The sequence below is a fragment of the Euwallacea similis genome, chromosome 1, assembly GCF_039881205.1.
Source record: "Euwallacea similis isolate ESF13 chromosome 1, ESF131.1, whole genome shotgun sequence".
NCBI lineage: Eukaryota > Metazoa > Arthropoda > Insecta > Coleoptera > Curculionidae > Euwallacea > Euwallacea similis.
Window position 1 is genome coordinate 304,771 of NC_089609.1, and position 20,805 is coordinate 325,575.

The 20,805-nt window shown below is 39.5% G+C and overlaps 2 protein-coding genes across 2 annotated transcripts in view; one reads left to right on the forward strand and one right to left on the reverse strand.

Annotated features, from left to right (window-relative positions):
• Positions 1–3,268: 3,268 nt before the first annotated feature.
• LOC136410268 (zinc finger HIT domain-containing protein 3) overlaps positions 3,269–20,805 on the reverse strand; it is a 45,019-nt gene continuing 27,482 nt past the window's right edge. Inside the window, exon 5 of the mRNA XM_066392349.1 lies at positions 3,269–3,278. The gene's annotated coding sequence lies outside the window, so the exon portion shown is untranslated. The remainder of the gene's footprint in view (positions 3,279–20,805) is intronic.
• Positions 12,030–20,805, forward strand: part of LOC136410225 (uncharacterized) — a 28,680-nt gene continuing 19,904 nt past the window's right edge. The window contains exons 1-4 of the mRNA XM_066392280.1: positions 12,030–12,193; positions 12,251–12,480; positions 12,718–12,964; positions 13,369–15,204. Of these exons, the coding sequence (XP_066248377.1) occupies positions 12,045–12,193; positions 12,251–12,480; positions 12,718–12,964; positions 13,369–15,204 (2,462 nt within the window). The 5' untranslated portion in view covers positions 12,030–12,044. The remainder of the gene's footprint in view (positions 12,194–12,250; positions 12,481–12,717; positions 12,965–13,368; positions 15,205–20,805) is intronic.

Sequence of the window (20,805 nt, forward strand, 5' to 3'; positions counted from 1 at the left end):
CGCATAAAGATGGGTCGCATTGGGGTCCGTTTGCTCCTAGATCCGCTTCTGCCTTTAGATTGCAGCTGGCAATAAACAAGATTTCGTTTAGTGAAATATAAATCAGTAATAAGTTGTTTCCAAATTTATGCGCGCATATTCGATGACGTAATGCTAGTATTAGTTGTGAAATTTAAAAATACTTTTCTAATATTAGTGAAAGAGCTCACGTCACGAAGTATGGAAGCGCATTTTGCATGACGTCAAGTGTATTAGCGGCCGGCCTGTTCCATTGCACTGGGTCGAAACAAAACGGACAATACTATGAGAATTGTGCCAATATGGTGAACATAAATTTTTATCTCTCTTTTCTCGGAAATCGCCCCTAAAATTCCCAGCAAATTGCGAACTTCACATATCCGCCTTTCGCAATCAAAACAAATTCTACTCCAATCGAAACTCCATCCCAAAGTAAACGACTCGATTACTTCCAACTATGTTCAACAAGTTATATAACAACTAACGACATACGTGCCTGTTCAAACTTTTATATACCAAGACCAAACCATAGAAAGCCTCACAATCGGGGGAACCTTACTGCGTGTTTAAAAAACGTATAAAACTTGATTAATTGGCCCTTATTTCGCACGGTATTATAGTTGGGCAAAAGTTTCTTAATGAACTTGTTCGTTTTCCAGCTCTTATTTCAAAATTAATAACTCTGATATAAAAGTTTTAATGGGTGTATTTAGTTGAGAAAATGGCTATTTCGTTGAGTGATAGGAATCGAAAATAAAACTCTCAAGTGACACGCTCATGAAACAAATTAGGAAAATAATTCAGACCTTTTCCTCTGTTTATATAACGCGAAATGTAAATACGTACTCCCATTTAGTTAAAGGACGGATTTCGAGAGTAGTTTGCCAAATACATCTAGACTGCAAGTTGCATTTTAGCTTATATTTATTGCTTGCTGTTATTGTTTGTGTAGGTTTAATTACGAGTACGTTTGAGAGAATTTTGTATAATATTTTATCTCCCATATTTCCCAGGTATTAGCTATTTCATGAATAAATAATAAAAAGTAAATAGATTGGCAGGAATAAATCGCGTTACGTATCCAGTTCATATGCTAAATTTCCTTTCAATGTACATAAATGAAAAATTGTACATGTGCAGATATTTAAATTTTCAGTATTACTTTATTTATTTTATTAACTGAACTTGAAACATTTTTTTTTCCACAAAACTAAATTTCCATAGAACTTATCAACAATTGCTACAGTCTAGTAGCACTGCCTGACTTCCAACACCTGGCAACTTAACGTTACTTAACTGAAACGGTATATTTAAAGCCAACATGGCAAGTAACAAAAGAATGTCGCATGGTTGCCATTTTTCGTGTAAACTCCCAAATTGGCTGCTCCATTATCGACCCTGACCTGGACGGAAGCCCTTTCAACTGAGATTAAATGCCCCTCTGCGACTGCTATAAGATCGATTACAGAAATTAATTTATTGCATTCAGAGTGACGTTTCGAGTTAGTTCACTGATGAACTCCTGTTAGTTCGAATGACCGAATATGATGATTAATTTAAAAAAACCCTACAATACAATTGGCAATTCATCATAAAGGCCAAAAGTTTGCGATGATTAATCTCAATTAGAGGGAATCTCGCAGTAATGAGACCGCTAATGTTTGGTCAATTAATCATAATCACGGCTAAGTCATAAAGTACTGAAAAATGTGTTGACCGATCTGCACGGGAGAGCAGAGAGAAAAATCGATAGTTAACATTTTCCCTTGTGTTAAGTATCTGGACTTTTATTTACTGTCAGGAATTCTAAAATGCACTTAACCTGAATCCATTTAGCTTCACGTATGGCTTTCCAATAAAACTCGCCGATTGGAACAAATGAGCTGGAAATAAATCCGTTTATAACTTTCTTTTGCATTAAAACATCAGGACGATGAAGGAATGGAGTTTTTAAAAAAATCTGTGTTTTACGATCTTGTCACAAGGGCATTAATAATCGCGTAATGTGCAAACATCAAAATGCTCTTTTCCTGTAAATAGAAGCAGCTAATTTCAAGGTGTAAGCATCAGGCAAGAAGACTAAATTAACTAAGTAAACGTTTTCCAAGTCTGATAGAGTGAAATTGCTTTCCTTCCTTTCGTTTTGCACATGTTTGTTTTGCCTAAACATTCTTAAATCTCTTGCGTACTTAATAGGCTTATTAAGGTGAGTACTGTATTAGCGGAGTCGATGTCAGTAGCGTGAGCAGAAACATATGTACATATATAGGAATAAAAAGCAATATTTACACAAATTGAACCTCGTTTTACTATGAAATTTCCAATTAGTGCATACTTCCTATGTGTTACGTGTATTTATGGTTGCCTACAATTTCATGTGATATAAAGGAGCTTTGCGGCAATGAATTGTTATGAATGCTAACGTTATAATTAGGGAAATCATAAATAGACCTTGGTTTTGATTCGTTTAAATTGGGTTTTCTCTTATTCCCTTCAAATTAACCCATAAAATAAATTTTAAAAAAAACACAAAAAGACAACACGTCTTTGAATGTCAAATGAAACATCAACGGCGACGTTTCATTCGACATTCATTTCCACGGCAACTGTAACAAATAACAATGAAGATTACCACGACATTAAGGTCCACTAGGTTGCCTCGTCATGTCGTGAAAAAAGACGAAAAAATGTAGTCCATAGTCATTCAACACCCCCCAGGAATAGTGTATTTTAAAGCTAGTAGCGAAAAAATATTATTATTTATTGCCCCGAAGGAAGCCAAGGAAAACCATCGAGGTAGACCGAAATCAAAATTATGAGTTTAAAAGTCGCATCAGCCGGTCGCGAAAAAATAAATCATCGCACAGGCAGCCTTTCCATGCTTTTCCATTTTCCATGTGGCAAGTTTGATTTAAAGGCTGCGAACTGCGGCAGCACAGGAATTTTAATGCGATTTCCTTTCTAAGAACTCGACAACTTTTGCCTGCGCTTTAACTTTTGGAAAATACATGGAAGATTATGATAACTGTTCTACTCATAATCATCGGCGAGAAGGAGGGAAATCAGCAAAAAGATTGAAGCAGATTTAATGGGAAGGCAAAAGACTAATGATGGCCTTTTGCGCGTCATTTAACAGCTTGGTTAATGGGTCTTGGAGGGAGCAGGTGGTCTTCTACTTTAGACCGGTTGGTCTCCCAGGAGCGTTGCTGACATTTAACTAATTGCTCAGATTAATACATGGCAAACAAAAGCCTTAAGTGTCGTATAGGAATTTTCAAAGTTGTGATATAACGTCACCGAGGAAGACAAACAAACCTTCTTGGTAATATCCCGCTATTCCAGTATTTTCCAGAAACAACCGCGATATTGAAGCGATGCATCTTTGCGTGGTCGACTTGGCACTGAGTGTATGAAATTTCCTTAATTTATGTGCTTTTGCGAGCGGGTAAACCTTGAGAGCACTTTTATTTAATTTTCCTGTCTACTTACCTTCAATATGAAAAATGAGTTTAATAACGGAATAGAGGAGAGTGGGTAAAATTTACGACCACCCAAGATCGATCACCTTAATTTAGTTTTGATGTAATAACGAGTAGTAAAGGTTAAAGTTGGGAAATAAGCAAGTAAATCGGAAATGTCGCTTCTATGAATGAAAACTGATGTGAAACGAAAGAATTCACATTATAATGAACTCTCCATGAAGTCATGAACGATGAGTCAAATCGTAGAAGAGACAATTCCTAGAAATACCGTGGAAACTATAATAGGATTTAACTAACAACGCAACATTACTCGAAAAGAGAGGGGTTAAAAAAATATAATTTTTTCCAAATATGAATATTTTTGTTCGGCCAAGATTAACGAAGTTATTGGTCCACTCATAATAACTTAGCTTAAACTAGATTGGTAAAACGGCAACGTCGCATTAGGCATTTGTTAGTACCTAAATGGTCTTATGGGGCGACCAGAATGATCACCCCTATAAGACTCCTTCCACCGATCGACGCCAAGCGACGTTATTCCGTGCCTTTTGGTCTTCCGATGTTCCGTGAATGCTTGTTTACAGACGAGATGACGAATTTAATCTTCAAACATTAGTCAGGGTATTTCTTAATGAGATCATATCTGACCCCCTAACCTGAAGCATTGTTTCAGCCTGTTGAATTTTCGCTCAAATAAGTGAATTTTAGCACAAATTAAGAGCTGGTATTTATCATTGTCAGTGAGTAATAGATCATACTGTCGAGGGAAGCCACATCACCTTTGACTCCCGTAAGCTTTTCAAAGCGATTTATTACGTCTGGTGTAAAGCAGAAGGACGAATTTGTCAAGTACATGCGATTAGTTCGAGTTTCCTTTCAAGGTGTGCCACAGTGGTTAAAGTGAGCTGTATCTTTGCCTATGGAAATTCCTGAGAAAAATATTCCAGGTCTATCTCGTCCTCTCAGTCTCTCTCTTTGTGTTCCAGATGCAAGGGACCGCATGTATAATTTACGACTTGACTCGTACAAATTTCATACCTATACCTCATCATTCCCGAGGGCATCGAATGGGATTTAACCTCCCTGTGAGAGACAACGAACTGATGTTTGCTTGTCCCCCATTTTCATGGAAATTACTCAATTATAATCCGGTGGAAAGGGGATACATCCAGGAGCGATGCAAATTGAAAAGTTTTTGTTTAAATTCCCCTCCCCGATATCTCTGGAAAACTATGGGATCTCGTGTTGTAATAAATTGCGAAAGTTTAATGGACTTGCAGCCAGGTGCATAAAATTCGAATATATTATTTCCATACGCGGGGCAAGTTTACAAAAAGGTTACAAATTAAGGGCATTAGCAAGTCAAGTTACAAACGAGCTACGGCTAAGCTGGTTTTAATAGCTCTCGGTTAATATCCTGTGTGAACGCTAATCCGGATAGAGCAACAATTCAAATGCCAAAATAACAGGACAAAAACTGGCCATTATTTTATAGTCCCAACATGTTTCCTTTCAACTCGTAAAGTCTTTTAAATTGAAGGGAACACCCTTTTTCTGCGCCCCACTGCAATATTGGTCTTAATTTAGGTCGATGTAGGTTGGGAGTTTTAAACAAAAAATATTCCATACCATCTCTATTCTCATGTTCCATTATTTAGCACTTAACCCGAATCAGACCTTCCCTTACCTTTTTATTGGGTCGCCGTGAATATTTTATGCCTCGAAGGGCTGAATACGGCAGAACACGAAGGGCACCCCCCAAAAGACAAATAACTTAATAAAGGTAAAAGGTAGTGCTTACACGGGCTTTATTACAGGATTACAGCGAGCGTTTTTCTTGTAAAATTTGATGGCGTTTTGCTGAAAGCAGCGCTTTTATGCCCATTTTTTTCGGACTTATTATACCGCCACTGAACAGTTTAAAGGTATCAAATAGCGGGATGAGAAATTTGGATAGAATTCCTTAATTAATGCACTTTAGTGTTTATAATGGATACACGAGTTGATACCTAAACTATTGATCATGACAGGCAAAGTTCAAGACCCTGTTAGGTGTAACATGTAACCTCTAATTAGCTTAAAAGCAACAACTTCTTGCTGATGTTAACATTGAATTAGCCCAAGGACCCCTCGACGTCTCTACAGAGTTGCATGAGGTATTATAATTAACGCAGAGAATATTTTATATGACAAATGAATAAACCCAAAACACGCACATACAATTCATAATTTGCTAACTCTTGTATGAAAATTGGCCGGAATTTGGAGCTGGCTCGGTCATAAATATGAGCTGACCGCCATTGTTTCGGTCCCGGCGCCATTAATTCAAACTGGAATAGTTTGTTTACAGAGCTCCAATCGTTACCGTAAATCAATATACCAGGGGATCTGTTTAACTAATTATTGTCAAATCGTTAGCACATATGCAAAAGCGAACGACAACTGATGTTTTAGCTTATAGCAGTTTGCAACAACATCGGAAATTATGCTGATATTTGCAAACTCAGGCGAAATAGACCAGGAACATTTAATTCGCCAGTCTATACTTTGTCTTCACCGTTTTGTCAGGGATTTTGCGTTATCGATATGTTTAGTTCATATGGGCGGCCGGAAAAATATTCCCTTTCCTCACACCTTCACCATTTGACCACGAGTTTGCAATGAAAATTTGGTCCGCACCTTCACCACAGTGGTAATATTTATCACTAACCCGATTTAATGAAACGTCATCCGGGCCGGTATCATTACCCGATTATAAATTGAACAATCCAATTAACGTTTGTCTATAGCGTGCCTTCCTAAAATTCCCGTCACAAATTGCGCTCCAATAACCGTTACAGCTTATTCAGTCGGTATTCATTCATTAATTAATTAAATTTGACAGGTTTTTAGAGACTAAAAATTCGAAACTCACTTTTTAGGGCGCGATTTTGCTAGAGCGATATTTCATGTTTCAATGGCCTTTGAAATAGATAATATTGGTTAAATTGGAATATGAGCAAGCATTATTGATGGTGTCGATATAATAAAATGTATCTACATGCATAATGCATCTGGGGAAATACAAGAAATCTTGAAAAATAAATGCATGAAAAATCTACTTCATTATTATTTAGCATTATTATTTGTGTGTCTTTCCTCCAAATTTCAAAGACATTTAGGACTTTTCGAGTTTTGAATTAAACTCCAACTACAACTAAAACATAATGCCTCCATCCATCTTGCGATTATCTAACTAATCGTTCCCCGAGGTACTTCCATAAGCCCCTAGACTCCATTATTTATATAAAAGCTCATCTCTCGCAAAAAAAATATATAAAAATTTTTACAGTGAAAGCATAATAGAGCAGCAGCTCAAACATTGGGAATTAAATTACTAACCTATTTAACCCAGGACAGCAAACTGTTTCCAACAAAGCAGGAGGGAAAATAATAAAGAGCAAACCGGCTCAAATGAAAGACGTTAAAAGCGCCTTTGTGGAAAGGACGATGTAATTTGATATTTCCATTAGGAGAGTTTTCTGCGAGGATACGTGTTGCTATATTAATTTTTTTATTGCCCAGCTAACACAACACCAACACTTTAGCTGATTTTTTTACTTGAACATTCCAACGTAAAATATAGTAATAGGTCTCGTCATGTACAGTACAAGAAAAATCGCTGTTTACATTGTTAAAATTATCATTTGCCATCGCTGTGTCGATATCGTCCAATTGCGTCTAGTGCTACCTACCCTGCATCGTATAAGAAAAACGCCATGGCATTAAATCTTACTAGCCCAAATAGTAAAAATGGCGCTGAACGCAGTTGACACGTATGTTATGTCCTCTTTTCCTTCAAGGGCATGCATCGGAGAAGAATCGTTAAATGCAATGTAGCATTTTAACGATGACTTGAGTTATAAGTCTATCCGCGCAGTTGTGCGAAGTAAGAGTTTCAGTTGACAAACTTAGAAAAATCAATTGACTATATTTCGATTTCGAGCAACTCGATTCTTAAAATAGGTGGATTATCCCTTCACTACACGAAACAAGCCGAATTCTCAAGAGAGAATTTGGAGAGTGTGGAGTCTCTACATTGCCAAATCCCGCTGGCGCAATTTATCCATAAAACATGTAAGAATCCGCCAGTTCGACCATAAGTTTTCACGAATTTGGGTGTTATACGTGATTTAGTGGTAAGAGATAAGCTGAAGAGCAATAAAGAAGCTATACAGAACAATGAAGGTATTTTGCATCTGACAAATGCAGGTGTATTAGGAAAATACACATTTTGCATGAAAATGGAAAAATGCTATTTTCCCATAAACTTTTACCATCCGCCAACTTCACGCGGGCAAATTCCCCCGGGGAAAATTAAGTGGCAGGGATAAATAAATTCGCAACTGTCCCCAAAAGTGGTGGGACAATTATTTAAGGGCGAAACGCCGTCCCGAACTAGAACTAAAACTGCAATTATTTAAAAGTTTTCGGTGGAGTTTTCCTGGGAAAGCCGAAATGTTTAACATTTCAACCCCCGCTTTGGAGAACGAAATACCTGACCTCGATAAGCCAACATTTGGATGCATTAACTTCATGAGTTTTGAATATTTAATGCCGCAGAGCAGATAGGCATATTTCATGTGGGTTTTGAAATAATTTTGGTATAGTTCCATGTTTAGGAAAAATTGTTGAAGAGCCTTAAAAGTAAATCACGGCGCTTCGCGACTAACAAGGTGACATTCCAAGGCTTGTTTACATCTCAAGTAATTACCGGAAGTGATTAATTGGAGCCCCATAGTGATCGCTCCTGCAGTGTTGTCAAGGCACTCGGGACGTTCCCGGAATTCGGATCTCGTTTTCTTGCCGACTACAACGGCATTCATTAGGGTTGGAGGGCAGGAATAATGGCCCCAATTTGTGTCCTCACAGTCCCGAATAATTAAACGTCGATGTGTCAATGGATACAGGAAAGGTTTGGAGGTAGTTTAAATGCAGTGGGATTTGTATAAATTGGATTTTACCGTATATCAAGGAAATTGGACGTTTCCTTGGTAATACGGAAGGGCAATAAATGCTAGCAAACGTGTGGAAGGCGTGCATGGTCTCGCAAATCGTTTATAAAGGGTAATCATTAAAAAGTCTGTAATATAGAGGGTGTCCTATTTGAAAAATCGAGATCATCCGAGTAGACCACCAGTTAAGAGCCTTTAAATAACGAATTTGCACGATGGAATTGTTCCTTATGAAGTATAAAAATATGTGAAATTGTGACCACATTGCTTCTCGACAATATGGTCACAATGCTGTAAAATCCCATTTTATTCTGTAAGTAATATAGGAAATTACACATGAAACCCTCGTAAAAATATTCCTCCTTTTCCGGGTATTACCACCTCTCCCAACCTTATCGTGCTTCCGGATCATCCAAAGCGAGAAAAGGCAGGAATTTCCCAAAATAAACTGTCAGCAATTAAGATTGAGCACTAGATAAGAGCTCCGGCAATTGTGTCATTAGTGGGGCTTCTAATGTTCTAGGATCAACTGAAATGGACGGAATTCTGTGAAAACAGCACCTGCGGCGAGTGCGGAGTGTTAGGGGACTTCGCCCTAAAAAAATCTGATAAGTATGTGAATAAGGGGGGAAATTTCTGTCATCTATACTTAAAGTTTATCCAGGGAAGCAGTTTCATTCGCCACGAAAACTTTACCTTTGATTTCTCCCAGATAACAAGACGTATAACTTAAGTAATGTTTGCAGCGACTAGCACTTATCTAAACGACTTTGAAACGGCACCGAACAAAAATATCAAACCTCGATAGCAATCCCCACTAATGGCCATGTTAGTTTCCATAACTTTTCTCTGGCAGGATTTTATTTAAGGAACAGCTCTTTCAAAAGTTCCTTTTAAACGAAATAGTGTTATTTATCAAATTACGAGAAAAACGAAAATTTTTCCGAAACGGAGGTAAGACTTCGGGGGTAATATATTGTCGATATCAGCTTTCAATTATTATCACTAGCAAGCTGAAGCGAACCCGAAAACTTTGCCAAAGTTTGCGATAGTAAGCCGAAACTGAGGGCTTTGGTTAATCACCGGGGCAGCTTAGATTTTCAGAGGAATTTACTGGCAATTCCTTTGTAATGGACTGTATGACACTTGATTAAAACAGAATTTCTTTCGCAATTTCGTCAAGAAAACTACGTGATTGTGTTTCTCATGCCCCCGACGCTGGCAAGATATTATCCTGCCACCGACAAATGACACAAAAAGGTTTTGTTTCGTAATGGCCTACATAAACCATCTGCGTGTAGCATCGCTAATAAAGCCGTCACGTGACACACAGGCTCGATGTGTTTTATTCAAATTGCTCGGTCAATTGCGGACCTGATCAGCATTTTAATGGATCCTCGTTTTTATCTCTCCCTCTTCCACCAGCAGACTCCTTTTGTTCATTTAATGATACGTCCATATGGGGATCTTGAAGGAACTTAATGAGCAGAGAACCAGAGTTACATGCGTGGAGAATTTGGCATTGCGGCTGCAAAATTGCCGGAGTTATCAATTATTGCAATTATTATCTTTTTTCCCAATCCAGCTTGTTCTGCGGATTTACTGGATCGCAACTACAGATTTTTACGTATTTAACGACTGATCCTATATTGCGCCCGTATACTTGAATCGAGGCCCTGGAGCAATGGAAATGCTGTTTGGGGCGCTTTCATTAGAGTCTTTGTCAAAATCGCGAAAAACTGAAAGATATTACAATGCGATCTCTGCAGGCTTACAGAGCTCATCGTCAAACTTCTCTAAGACAGAGTTTTATAAAATTGTCCTTAAAAGACTTGGGGAGTAAATCTTGATTATTCCCCTGAAGCAACTTAAAGCGACTCGTGCGTATCGTAAAATAGCCCTGCGACACAATGGAAATCCGGGAACGAGAAAATTAACGCCAAAACGACGAGGAAAACCGTCGAGCCCTCGGGATTTGATAATTGAAAAACGTACCAAACATCAATGGATTATCGGGGAAGTTTACAAAACAGGATGCCAAAGAATTTGGGGCGAAATTTAGAAAGCTCTTACTGCAATTTTCCATAAGTTGTGCATCAACGTCAAACAAAACGTACAGTCGTATAGACAACTTAATCCCGAAATCTCACCCGGAATCCTTATACGCCAATTCCATGCCAGATCTAATAATCTACCCCTATGTCGGCTTCGCTCGTGCGAGCCCTTTTAGGGACTGAATTATATATCATCTCGTCATGCACTTTGTCTTACTGTGTATTGACGTCAGTATTTGAGCGGAAGACATTACGTTTTGATGATTGCGGCATTGTGAAGAGAAATTCGAAAAGAAAACGATTTCAAAAACAGCTTCTCCTTGATTAAGTCGCAGCCATCAAAATAAAGCAAACGCACTTGGAGAAAATTTCCGCTGATTACTTGGGGCCCGGAAAGGGCCTCGTTGCGTTCAACTTAATAAAGATAAGAAAAAAGAATATTCCGGGGCCGGAGGCGATTGCCCGAACGATCTGTCCCCGTTAGATTAAGATCTTGCCTCCTCACAGTGAGAATAAACGAAATTGCACAATTCTCCCTAAACACACGTACAGGAAGGAATCCCTCCTCTCCACTTGTCGACAAGGCACAAATAAATGGGGCCCCTTGCAGGCAACAAGCTACAAATATTATGATGTCACATTTCCATTGTGTTCGGAAAGGAAGTTGCCAACAATGGGTCCATTGTCTTTCCATTGCGAAAACATTCGGGATAATGCGACGTACAGGAGAATGCCGCCGCTCTTCCATCAACCGGGGTTATAATGGAGTTAAACTTGCCTGGCGAACAGACAACAATGGCGAGTTAATTTGCCAGAACGAGAACAAGTAAGAAATCCATTTGGCAATTAATATCCTTGCACTGGGTAAAGGTGGAGGTTTGAATCCATAATTCATCCATAAACCCTTTCGGTTCAAATTACGCACCTGGGCCCCTGAAGAGCCGGAAAGTTTGCGTTTTGTTACGGGGAGGGTCCCCATTAAAAGATCTTTTACTGTGGGGCGTAACTAACTTAGTTAGTTTAGGTCAAATGTAAAACATTGGTGAGCGCCACTGGACCATTTGTCTGTTAGATCCAGCGTACATGTAACAAAGAAACGGGCCGGCAAATTTTATTCCCACTAAATCGTGAGGACGAGGACCGCATTTGAAATAAGCGCCATTTTCAGAGATAGAACGTTTTCACTAATAAAATGCCGCAGCTTTGTGGTTGATGTGGTGATTTCATTCCAGATTTGCTTCAAAACTCTTTTTCCATTACACCAGGCATACACATTTTAAGCCCGTTGTTGAAATTTGCAGTTTAGTTCAAACTTGCCTACCTCGAGAGAATTCATTTGGGAAATTTCATAATTATAAAGAGGATTTTTCTTTAAAATTCAACTTTCAGACGCTCCCGTGGATTTACTTTTGATCACAGCTAAATCTTGCCATCACTCCAAAAATTTAATACAGATTTTTCTTAATTGGTTTCAGATAAGAAGGGAATCAGGATAAATGGCGGGACCGTTATCGCCCCAAGGCGACAAAGGAAGGTCATTGGAACCTCCCCATCAGAGGAAGAACTGCAGGTTCTCATATGTGGCCACTAAAACAGCGCCCAGCAATCCTTTCATTAATGGAGGAAGGCAGGATCAGTTTATTGCGTAAGATGGTTCATCACACGATAAGTAAAAACATCCTAAACTCGCACGAAATTCCAGATTTTGCGAACTATCCGAAGACAACACGAAACTGATGCAAGATGTGAACAAAAACAATGTAATCGAGGTGGAAAAGGCTTCCAAACTGGATAAAAATCTGCTTAAACATAGTTTTCCTAAAATTCTATGCCTGAAAAAGGCCTCGGTACCTGAACCGAGGAGTAGTTTCAAGACTTTGAATGTTAATCTGCTGGAACACTCTAATATAAGTGCCTCAAAAACCGCGATCGGTGAGTTTAATTTTCAAATAATAAATGCGGAAAAATTAATTGGGCAATCTAGAAGTAGACTGGTTTGCTTTAAGTCTTTCAAACTCGAATTTTTAATTAAATATATGAAATATTCAAGTGGGTTTTAACTCGCCTGATTCTCCTGGATGTAGGTACATTCATATATAATTTTCTCGTTTCATTTATAGTGCCATGGGGAGTCGGCACTTATTGCCCCCTTTTTTGGTTTATTTTTAGATAATAACTTAAAACAGTCCACGACATCTGCAGACAAAACCGTTAAACAAACTGAGAACTACCTGGACAATAATTGTTATCAAGAAAAACCGAAAAATCGGAACAGTTTTCATCAGAATGTCGAAGAAGCCTTAAGTTCTCTGCTGTGGCAGCCCTACGAGTACCAAAACCAGAACAATAACGAATATGGTATCGTGTGTAATGGAAATAAAGGCTGGGATTATGAGTCCAGCAATTATTCAACATGGTAAGTCACCATTGATATTATCAAAAACACCCCATCTTATTACTATTTGACCACGTTAATCGCGTCACTAGAATGTGGACCTTTCCTATCAAAATTTGCAGGCACAATATAAGTGTAAGACATCCGCCGATTTCCACACCGCTAAATGCGAAATCCATTCTGAATTTAAATTTCTAATTCATATCTGCTTGGAGAAGACATTTTCCAGATAATGGAAACTCTGATTGTCTGGCGTTTCAAATTCTGCATTATTCACAATCGCATCACTCCATCAAGTAACATCAATACTACGTTTTATTGCGAAACTTGTCAATATTACAATTTCAAATTATAACATTACTTCCTCAAAAATAATACTAAAACTGAATGTTGCCACGTATTTACCGGTACTCCCTGTATTTCAGCTCGTACACACCTTCGGCCTCACCGTGCAGCCTCGACCTTGAGGAGGCATCCGACAACGCCGCCTTCAGCCCATCGAACACAAAGAAGAGCGTACCATCTTCCACTTTTCCTCAATGCATCGCGGTGGTTCCACCACCGCAGTCCCAACGTAGAGACCTACATTCAGATGTTATTAACCTGAACCGACAAGAACCTCACGGCCAATCGGTACCGCCTTTTCACTCACGTGACGGCACATTGCCTGGTGCATTTGTTCGGCTGCCGTCGATAGCCAGTTCACTTTCAGCGGCTGAGTACGGCTTGACGGAGTCTGCGACGTCATGCTTTGGGGAGTTTTCGGGTGAATCGAGTATGCAAGGTGGTTCCGGAAGTGTGAGCGGTACCCCGAATGTGCTATTGACGAGCAGCGTTAGTGAAAATGGGTTGAAATCGGTCGATTCGTCGCTAAATGCGGCCAACATCGTCGGATTGCCGTCCAGCCGTGCACGGTACACCTCGGTGCCTTGCGGTGGTACCAGTGCGAACTTTCAGAATGCCCTAACTAGGTCGCAGAATGGCGGGTATCCGCAGCATTTTCGGAACGTTTCGGAACCCTCGCAGCAGTTGTTGACGAGGTATCCCCTCGTAAATAACAATGTGCCACACCAAAACCCTCAGATCAGCACTGGTGCCAACTCGCAGATAGACCAACACAATTTGCAATTGATCAACCACTTTCGGAGCAGCAGCGTTCCTAAATCCATGGCGTTGATTTCCAAGTATGATGTAACTGCGAGTAGCGGAAGTGTGAGGGTGAAACCGGTACCACCTCACACTACATTAAATAACAGCATTAGAGTAGCCACAAATAATATATCAGTACCACCAAATAATGGGAATATCAGCAATGTAAATGTAAACTTTTATAGGGCAGTACCAGTCAACGTAGTAAGTTCTGTACCTACCATCCATTGTCTTAATACTCTGACGAATAACGGTCAAGGAAATAGCGTGTCCAATGTGCAGGTACTGCCTCTAATGGGCAATAATGCCCAGCAAATCAACATTGATAGTGGTTCGCATGGGGTGACTGTGCACAATGTCAATCCTGCCAACTCATTTGGGAGTATTAGGGGCTCGTGTGGCGTACCTACAGACCAATCTGGAGCGAGTTTATTGCCTCCGATAGCTTCAACACCCATCACCAATACAGTCAAGAGTGTCGTTAGTGTTCAAAGTGTTTTCGCTACTGAAGTACCTCCTCATCAAGCTGGGCGTTTGATCACCACCACAGCTCAGATCAACAACCCTTCTCAAACTTCTATAGTGCGTACCAGGACCTTCACTAGCACCGAGGCTCAAACCGACGATATTCTCCCTCAAACTCAACCTCAACCTCAAAACATCCGCGAACAGCGCAGAAGGGAGCGAAGAGAACGCAGACAGAACCGCAGGAACCATCCTCAAACAAGAACGACCAACGACAGCAGTACCCAAGCCGGCAATGGTGCAGTTCAACTCCAAAATGATTCGAATAATCGTTTGCCGGACATCTTGAATAGTCATTTACCACCCCCTTACTCCACGTTACCGAACCAAACGGGAGCGTCGATGGCGCCTCCTCAAATACTGCCGCCACCGCCACCCCTCATTCCGGGCGCGATGTTGCCGAACCCTCCCGGGCCAGTGCTCCAGACGATAGTGCCCCCCAATGGAATGCCCGCGAGTGCGTTTGTGTTCACGGCACCGCAACAGATAGCGCCATTGATGCAGGGTGGTGCGCCGGTGCCCGTGGCCGTGCCCGCCACAGCACAAAGTGGATTTAGATTTGGATTTCCTGCCAATGGATTTAGGAGGTAAGTTTCATATCGTTATTTCATTTAAGCTGAATGAGAAAATAACAGCAGCAAGAAGGGCTGTACGAATCTAGCGTGCGACACCATATAGGTGTTATTCTGAGTTATGGAATTCGTTATAAAAATCTGTAACTTCAAATCATATTACGGAAAGTGGCGTCACACACGTCACACAAATTTTAGCAGAATTCAAGATTATAAAAATAGTGAGGAACGCCAGAGAAAGGTCATACATTGCGCACAATTTGAAAACGCTGCTCAACAATGATCAAAATTAGTTTGAATATAGGACTTTATGAAACAACCGTCTTGGGTGCAAATAATTGACAAACGCCTAGTTGCCAATTACGTTTCGTTCAATTCAAATTTCGAACCAGAAATGGGTGTTTGGATATGTATTGTGATTAAACCACGAAGTTTCGGGTATTTTTAAGAGTTTTCTGAAGAGTCGATTTGTCGTAAATCACTGAGAAAGCATTGCTTTTTACCCCAATTTCGTGGCCGGAAAGACATTTCCAAACATGATCATAGGCAAGGAGCTCTCTCTTCACTTGAAATAGCTCTTTTACATAGTTTGAATATCGTAAGTTCTGGATATAAAATCTGAAGTGGAGAGGGTGGGTTCTTAACTGCGAATGATTTAGGGGCCCGAAGAAGTTTATTTTCAACCTGGGAGCATAAATTATGGAGTCGGGACACGCCATAATCAGGTAAGGTAAGAGTTTATGGCCGCCTTTATAGTTTTTACAAGGGGTTTAAAACCAGTTTTGTTCGGTGCTTTTAAGTCGATTAATGCTCCAGTCACTGTCTATTTGAGTAGAAATTTGACTTCACACACAGCACCGTTCGTTTTTCTTGTATGTACCTGAAACGGCAGACAAGTTTACTTTATTTTCTCTTCGTGCATGTATCTCTTTTTTAACATACAAAGCAGCGCGACAGAAATAATCTCCCGTCTGTAGCAAACCGTATATTCCCTTCACGCACCATCGATCGGGTAAATTTTTCCAATTTCAGGCAACATCTGTATCCTTTGACTGAGTTCATCCACAAAAAAATAACCACTTTCTATTCACGCTCGCTGAGCGGTACGCGAACCACGATAAACCAGTTATAAACATTTCTCAAAACGCCTATTTCGTTTGTCTTGATGCAATCATTTTTGCGTTTGATCAAGCCACGAAATGGTAATCATGTGAAATCGACTTCTTGAGATCAGGAGGTCTACGGTAATCGAACGCTGCGCAAGAAAAAAAATTAGTGGACTAGTACTAATTACCGAATCGAAACCATTCGTCCATGTATTATAGAGACTGATTGATGGATTTATCATATTAAATAACGTACACAAAGTGTCCCACGGAAAACCTAGTTCTTGTTAATCCTTACGTTACAACTCGGCAAATAAGGATATATGTATAAGGATTTCAGTACATAAATTAAGACTACCGAGTAGAGAAAACGTAGGATTTTAGCATATGAGAGGTGTAATAATATGGGGTGTTAGGAAAAATCTCGAGTTTAGAGGGCTCTTTTTAACTACAACTCTACAGAGCAACACTTCCATTATCGGACGCCCTCAGCGTGGAATTCTTGTGCAAGGGCCACGCTAATCACCCCTGCACTAAGTATTTACGCGAAGAGAGGTCTGCATAAACAGCAAAAAGACCTACATATGTGATATAGATAATACTATCCCATTTGACGTTGAATTTGATAGAAAACACTGCGTGAAAGTGCACCTTTTATTGATTGACCACTCTGCGACAATTGAAACAATAGACACGAATCAATTATTAGCTTTACGCTGTGTTCCCACTTGGTATCCATTAATAGTGTTTGCTTTTCGCACAGGGTCGTCCTTGCTTTGTCAGTTTCTTCAATTGGCTTGATTGTTCTCACAAGGCTACAAAGCAAAATCGTTTGAAAAAATTAATGGTGTTAACCATAAGGAACAGCAAACACACGTGAAAATAATGATTTTTGGGAACCTTGAGGGCCTAATGATGGTGTGTGCGTTTAAAACGTTGGTACAATACCGCATGGATATAACAAAGAAGTGGTGTAGCTGTACTAAAAACCGGCCTTAAAGCTTCGCTGATGTGCTCAAATTGCTTTAAGCACGCTAGAACCACTTCGTAAATTGTCTTTTAAATTATGCCACGTTCAAACAAGTTTTTGTGCCTTCGTTTTTGCCATGATGGAGTGACATAGATTATTATTAATGTTGTGGTACCACTGACGGTTTTCTCTTAAATTATCAATAACGCTCATGCGAAAATAAAAATTGACGAGAAACTGTTAGCTGCGAGAATATTCTTCAGACGACAATATCGCTCCACGTGGTTCATCGTCCTCATTCGTCTAGAATCTATTAAAAGATATCCATCCTATCCCGTCGGTTGTAGGGTCAGGTAAAATTTCTTTCGTACGCCGCCCTCTTCACTAACTAAACTCCTTTTTTAAAAGTCGGACTTTGGGGCCCCAATAAATTATCAGGCGCAAGAAACCGACCCGTTTCGACCGTGGAATCCGAGGACCATTGTGGCCATTGTTAAATTTTTTGGGCCCCACACTTTTTGATTTTCAGTTTCGTAGTTTTTTGAAGTTGGTGTGTTTCACCATTACTATGAGGTCTTATCATGCTCAAAATTGCATCCAGTTTTCATTAACTCATTTAAACGTGTACCTAAAACCCTAAATTACGTAATAAAAGAAATACAAAAACGAGAACAACACTTTATGGTCGTGAGGTAGGCAGTTAGTTAAACACAAATTGCAATTTGCTTTGTCAGATTGACTCCACGAATTTAATAGCCCTTGCGCGGTGGGAGCTGTAACTAAAAAAGTTCATGGACAAAGACGTGGATTTCTTGTACATTTTCCATTGGGTTAATTAATAGTGTTTATTCCACTGCCCTGCATTTTATTATTATTATTATTATGTATTCCTTCATGAACATATAGGAAGCGCCCGTCGTTCTCGATAGGTTTTTCTGTGCTAATGAAGAAATTGCGGATGGTGATGTAGAGTTTAATTGGACGATATTTAATATTGTAATTTATTATACACGCAACTTCCTTCTTTACAAAAACTGGTTTCTCCCAGAGAGCTCGGCTTACGGTCAGTGTTACGCAACACACATATATGCGATTGAAAAAGGTGCGATTATTGTAAATTACGCATTACAATAACATTGACAATCGCACAAACCATTGGAATTGCTAATTGCGCTTTGACTATTCACATATCCTCTTTATGAATGTAGATCACCCCGTATTGGGGTGCCATGAGGCGCTCTAATTGACTGGTCAATTATAGTGTTTCTCGGTGTAATTTGGCTCTTCTGGTAATTAGTGATGAGTGTGATGAGAACCAGGTTGGGTCTCAAGTAGTTTAACGAAATATTTAGAATTTCTGGGGAAAATTGCTGCGACATTTTTCACCATGAATGGTTTTGAATAACTACGACATACATCTTTGGCCAACAATATAGCCATTGGTCTGTGTCAACAAACGTTTCTCAACTTCAAAGGCCGATTTTGAAGCGACCCCTAAAAGAGCAAACGCACCCCGTCTTTTGAACACCCCCTACTGATAATAACTACCCGGCACCTAGGCCCGGTTGCACCCAACCATCTGCTACACATTGTTTTTTGTGTGTTCGCTCTATAGTGATTGTGTAATGACAACGTAACCGAACCATCGACAACGGCATCTTTTGCCACATGGGCTGGAACTAACTCGGGGGGCCAGGGGGGTAATTTTTTATGGGTTTGTTCGGAAATTCAACTATGTAAAATATATCATTTAAACATGTTCAATACCATGATCCACCGGTGGGATTTCTAGACTTCTTTTTAGGAAGTTTTGCAAGCGGGCCGAAACATTTGTTCAACCTGCTCACTCACGTAGCGAGTAGACCACAAATTTCACCATTTCCCTCTAATTTTTTTCCGTTCAAACCCGATTTCCATCTCCCTTCGAAGTAATTAATAAACCTAACAAAGTGGAAAAGCGATCCGTTTCCGAATCCCGGCCTCTTTGAAAAACTTTTTCCATATCAAAGAGTGTTAATTTACATTTTAAACAGAAACGGAAGCGCGGCAAAGGCGCAAATTCGAGGAATTGCTATTTATTGCTGAAAAACGGATTATCCTTTGTCCTAATTATACGAGAAAATTTAACAAGGAGAAGATTAAAGCGACTTAATGTCAGAGAAAAGATTTCAAATTATCTCGATGCCGGCAAAAAATTACCTCGCCCCCACTGGGAGTTTTTGCGGAGACTCCAGGAAAAACACCACTGCAATAAATCGTACCTTAAGGCAGTTGAAAGAACTGGACGTAAGTTGCATATTATTGCATATAACCTAATTTGGATAATACTACTGCTAGTCTACACAAGGCGGACTGAATAAAACTCCCAACTGTATTTTAACGAAGAAGTAACGGTGTTGGGTTTGTGTCCTACATTACATTCGCCCGATGGTAATGACGAAATTTTCGTGACTGGGTAAATTAATTTCTGCAATGGGTGTGCGTTTGAAGAGCTGCCGCTTGCACCATATAGAAAAGTTTAAGTCTAGTAAGTGCAGAAACACTCAAAAAATCAACTCTCCCCTTTCACCATCACGCTTCTACCTAATTTAGAAAGAATTCAGTTGGTACTTAAGCCAACGTAAATTGAAGAGGAACATCAATCAATTTATTTTAATAATATATGAGTTGCCTTATTAAAATTTTTATTAGCGTCGACACACTTATTTAAAGACGGTTTAAATTAACAATGTTGCTTAGTAACTCTGTACATCAGCAAATGCGTTGAAAGACAATTACGTTTCTTTTAAGACGATGTATCACGCTCCTATACTGCTCCTATGAACTCCTATGAACTAACTTAATCCGCCAAATTTCGCAAATAATGCCGTTTTGTGTATCGTCTCTCAACTCTCTCTTGTTTGGGCATTTTTGCCGAAAGTGGCTCTGAATCGTTATGATTGTAAACAAACAATGGTGAATCATTTGCACGTAGCGTTGAAGGTCGCTTGGCCAAGCTAAAAATGGATACTAAACTGAGATTTTCGTACTGAGGACCAAAACGACAGTATCTCGACACGTTAGTGGTGCAGCTAACAAATTAAATGGTACAAGGGACCCTATTTAATATATTAAAATTGGAACTATTTTTTTTACATACCTGGGAATGTCACATTGCTGAAAATATTTTAGGCTGATACAACAGGACCTGATCATCTACATGTGCAAATTTTCAAAACGGTCGATTATATGTCTCATTTTCAGTGAACGTCTATTTACCATCCACTGCATATCACCCCATGCAGATGTCAATTTTTTGGGGCAGTTATAAACGTAATGAGTGTAACAAACAATGAACGAAAAGTGAAATCGATTTATTAATATTTTTCGAATAAAATGCAGACACGAGGTTGCGCTTTGTCCGCTACCACAATACTATCTATTGTTCTATAGCTTTAATATTCAATGAAAAAGTTTATTATAATTAGTAATGATTAATGGGCAAATCACATTAATTATTGAATGTGTTCGCTGGGTTCGTTAAACAGCAGGATTTTGAGA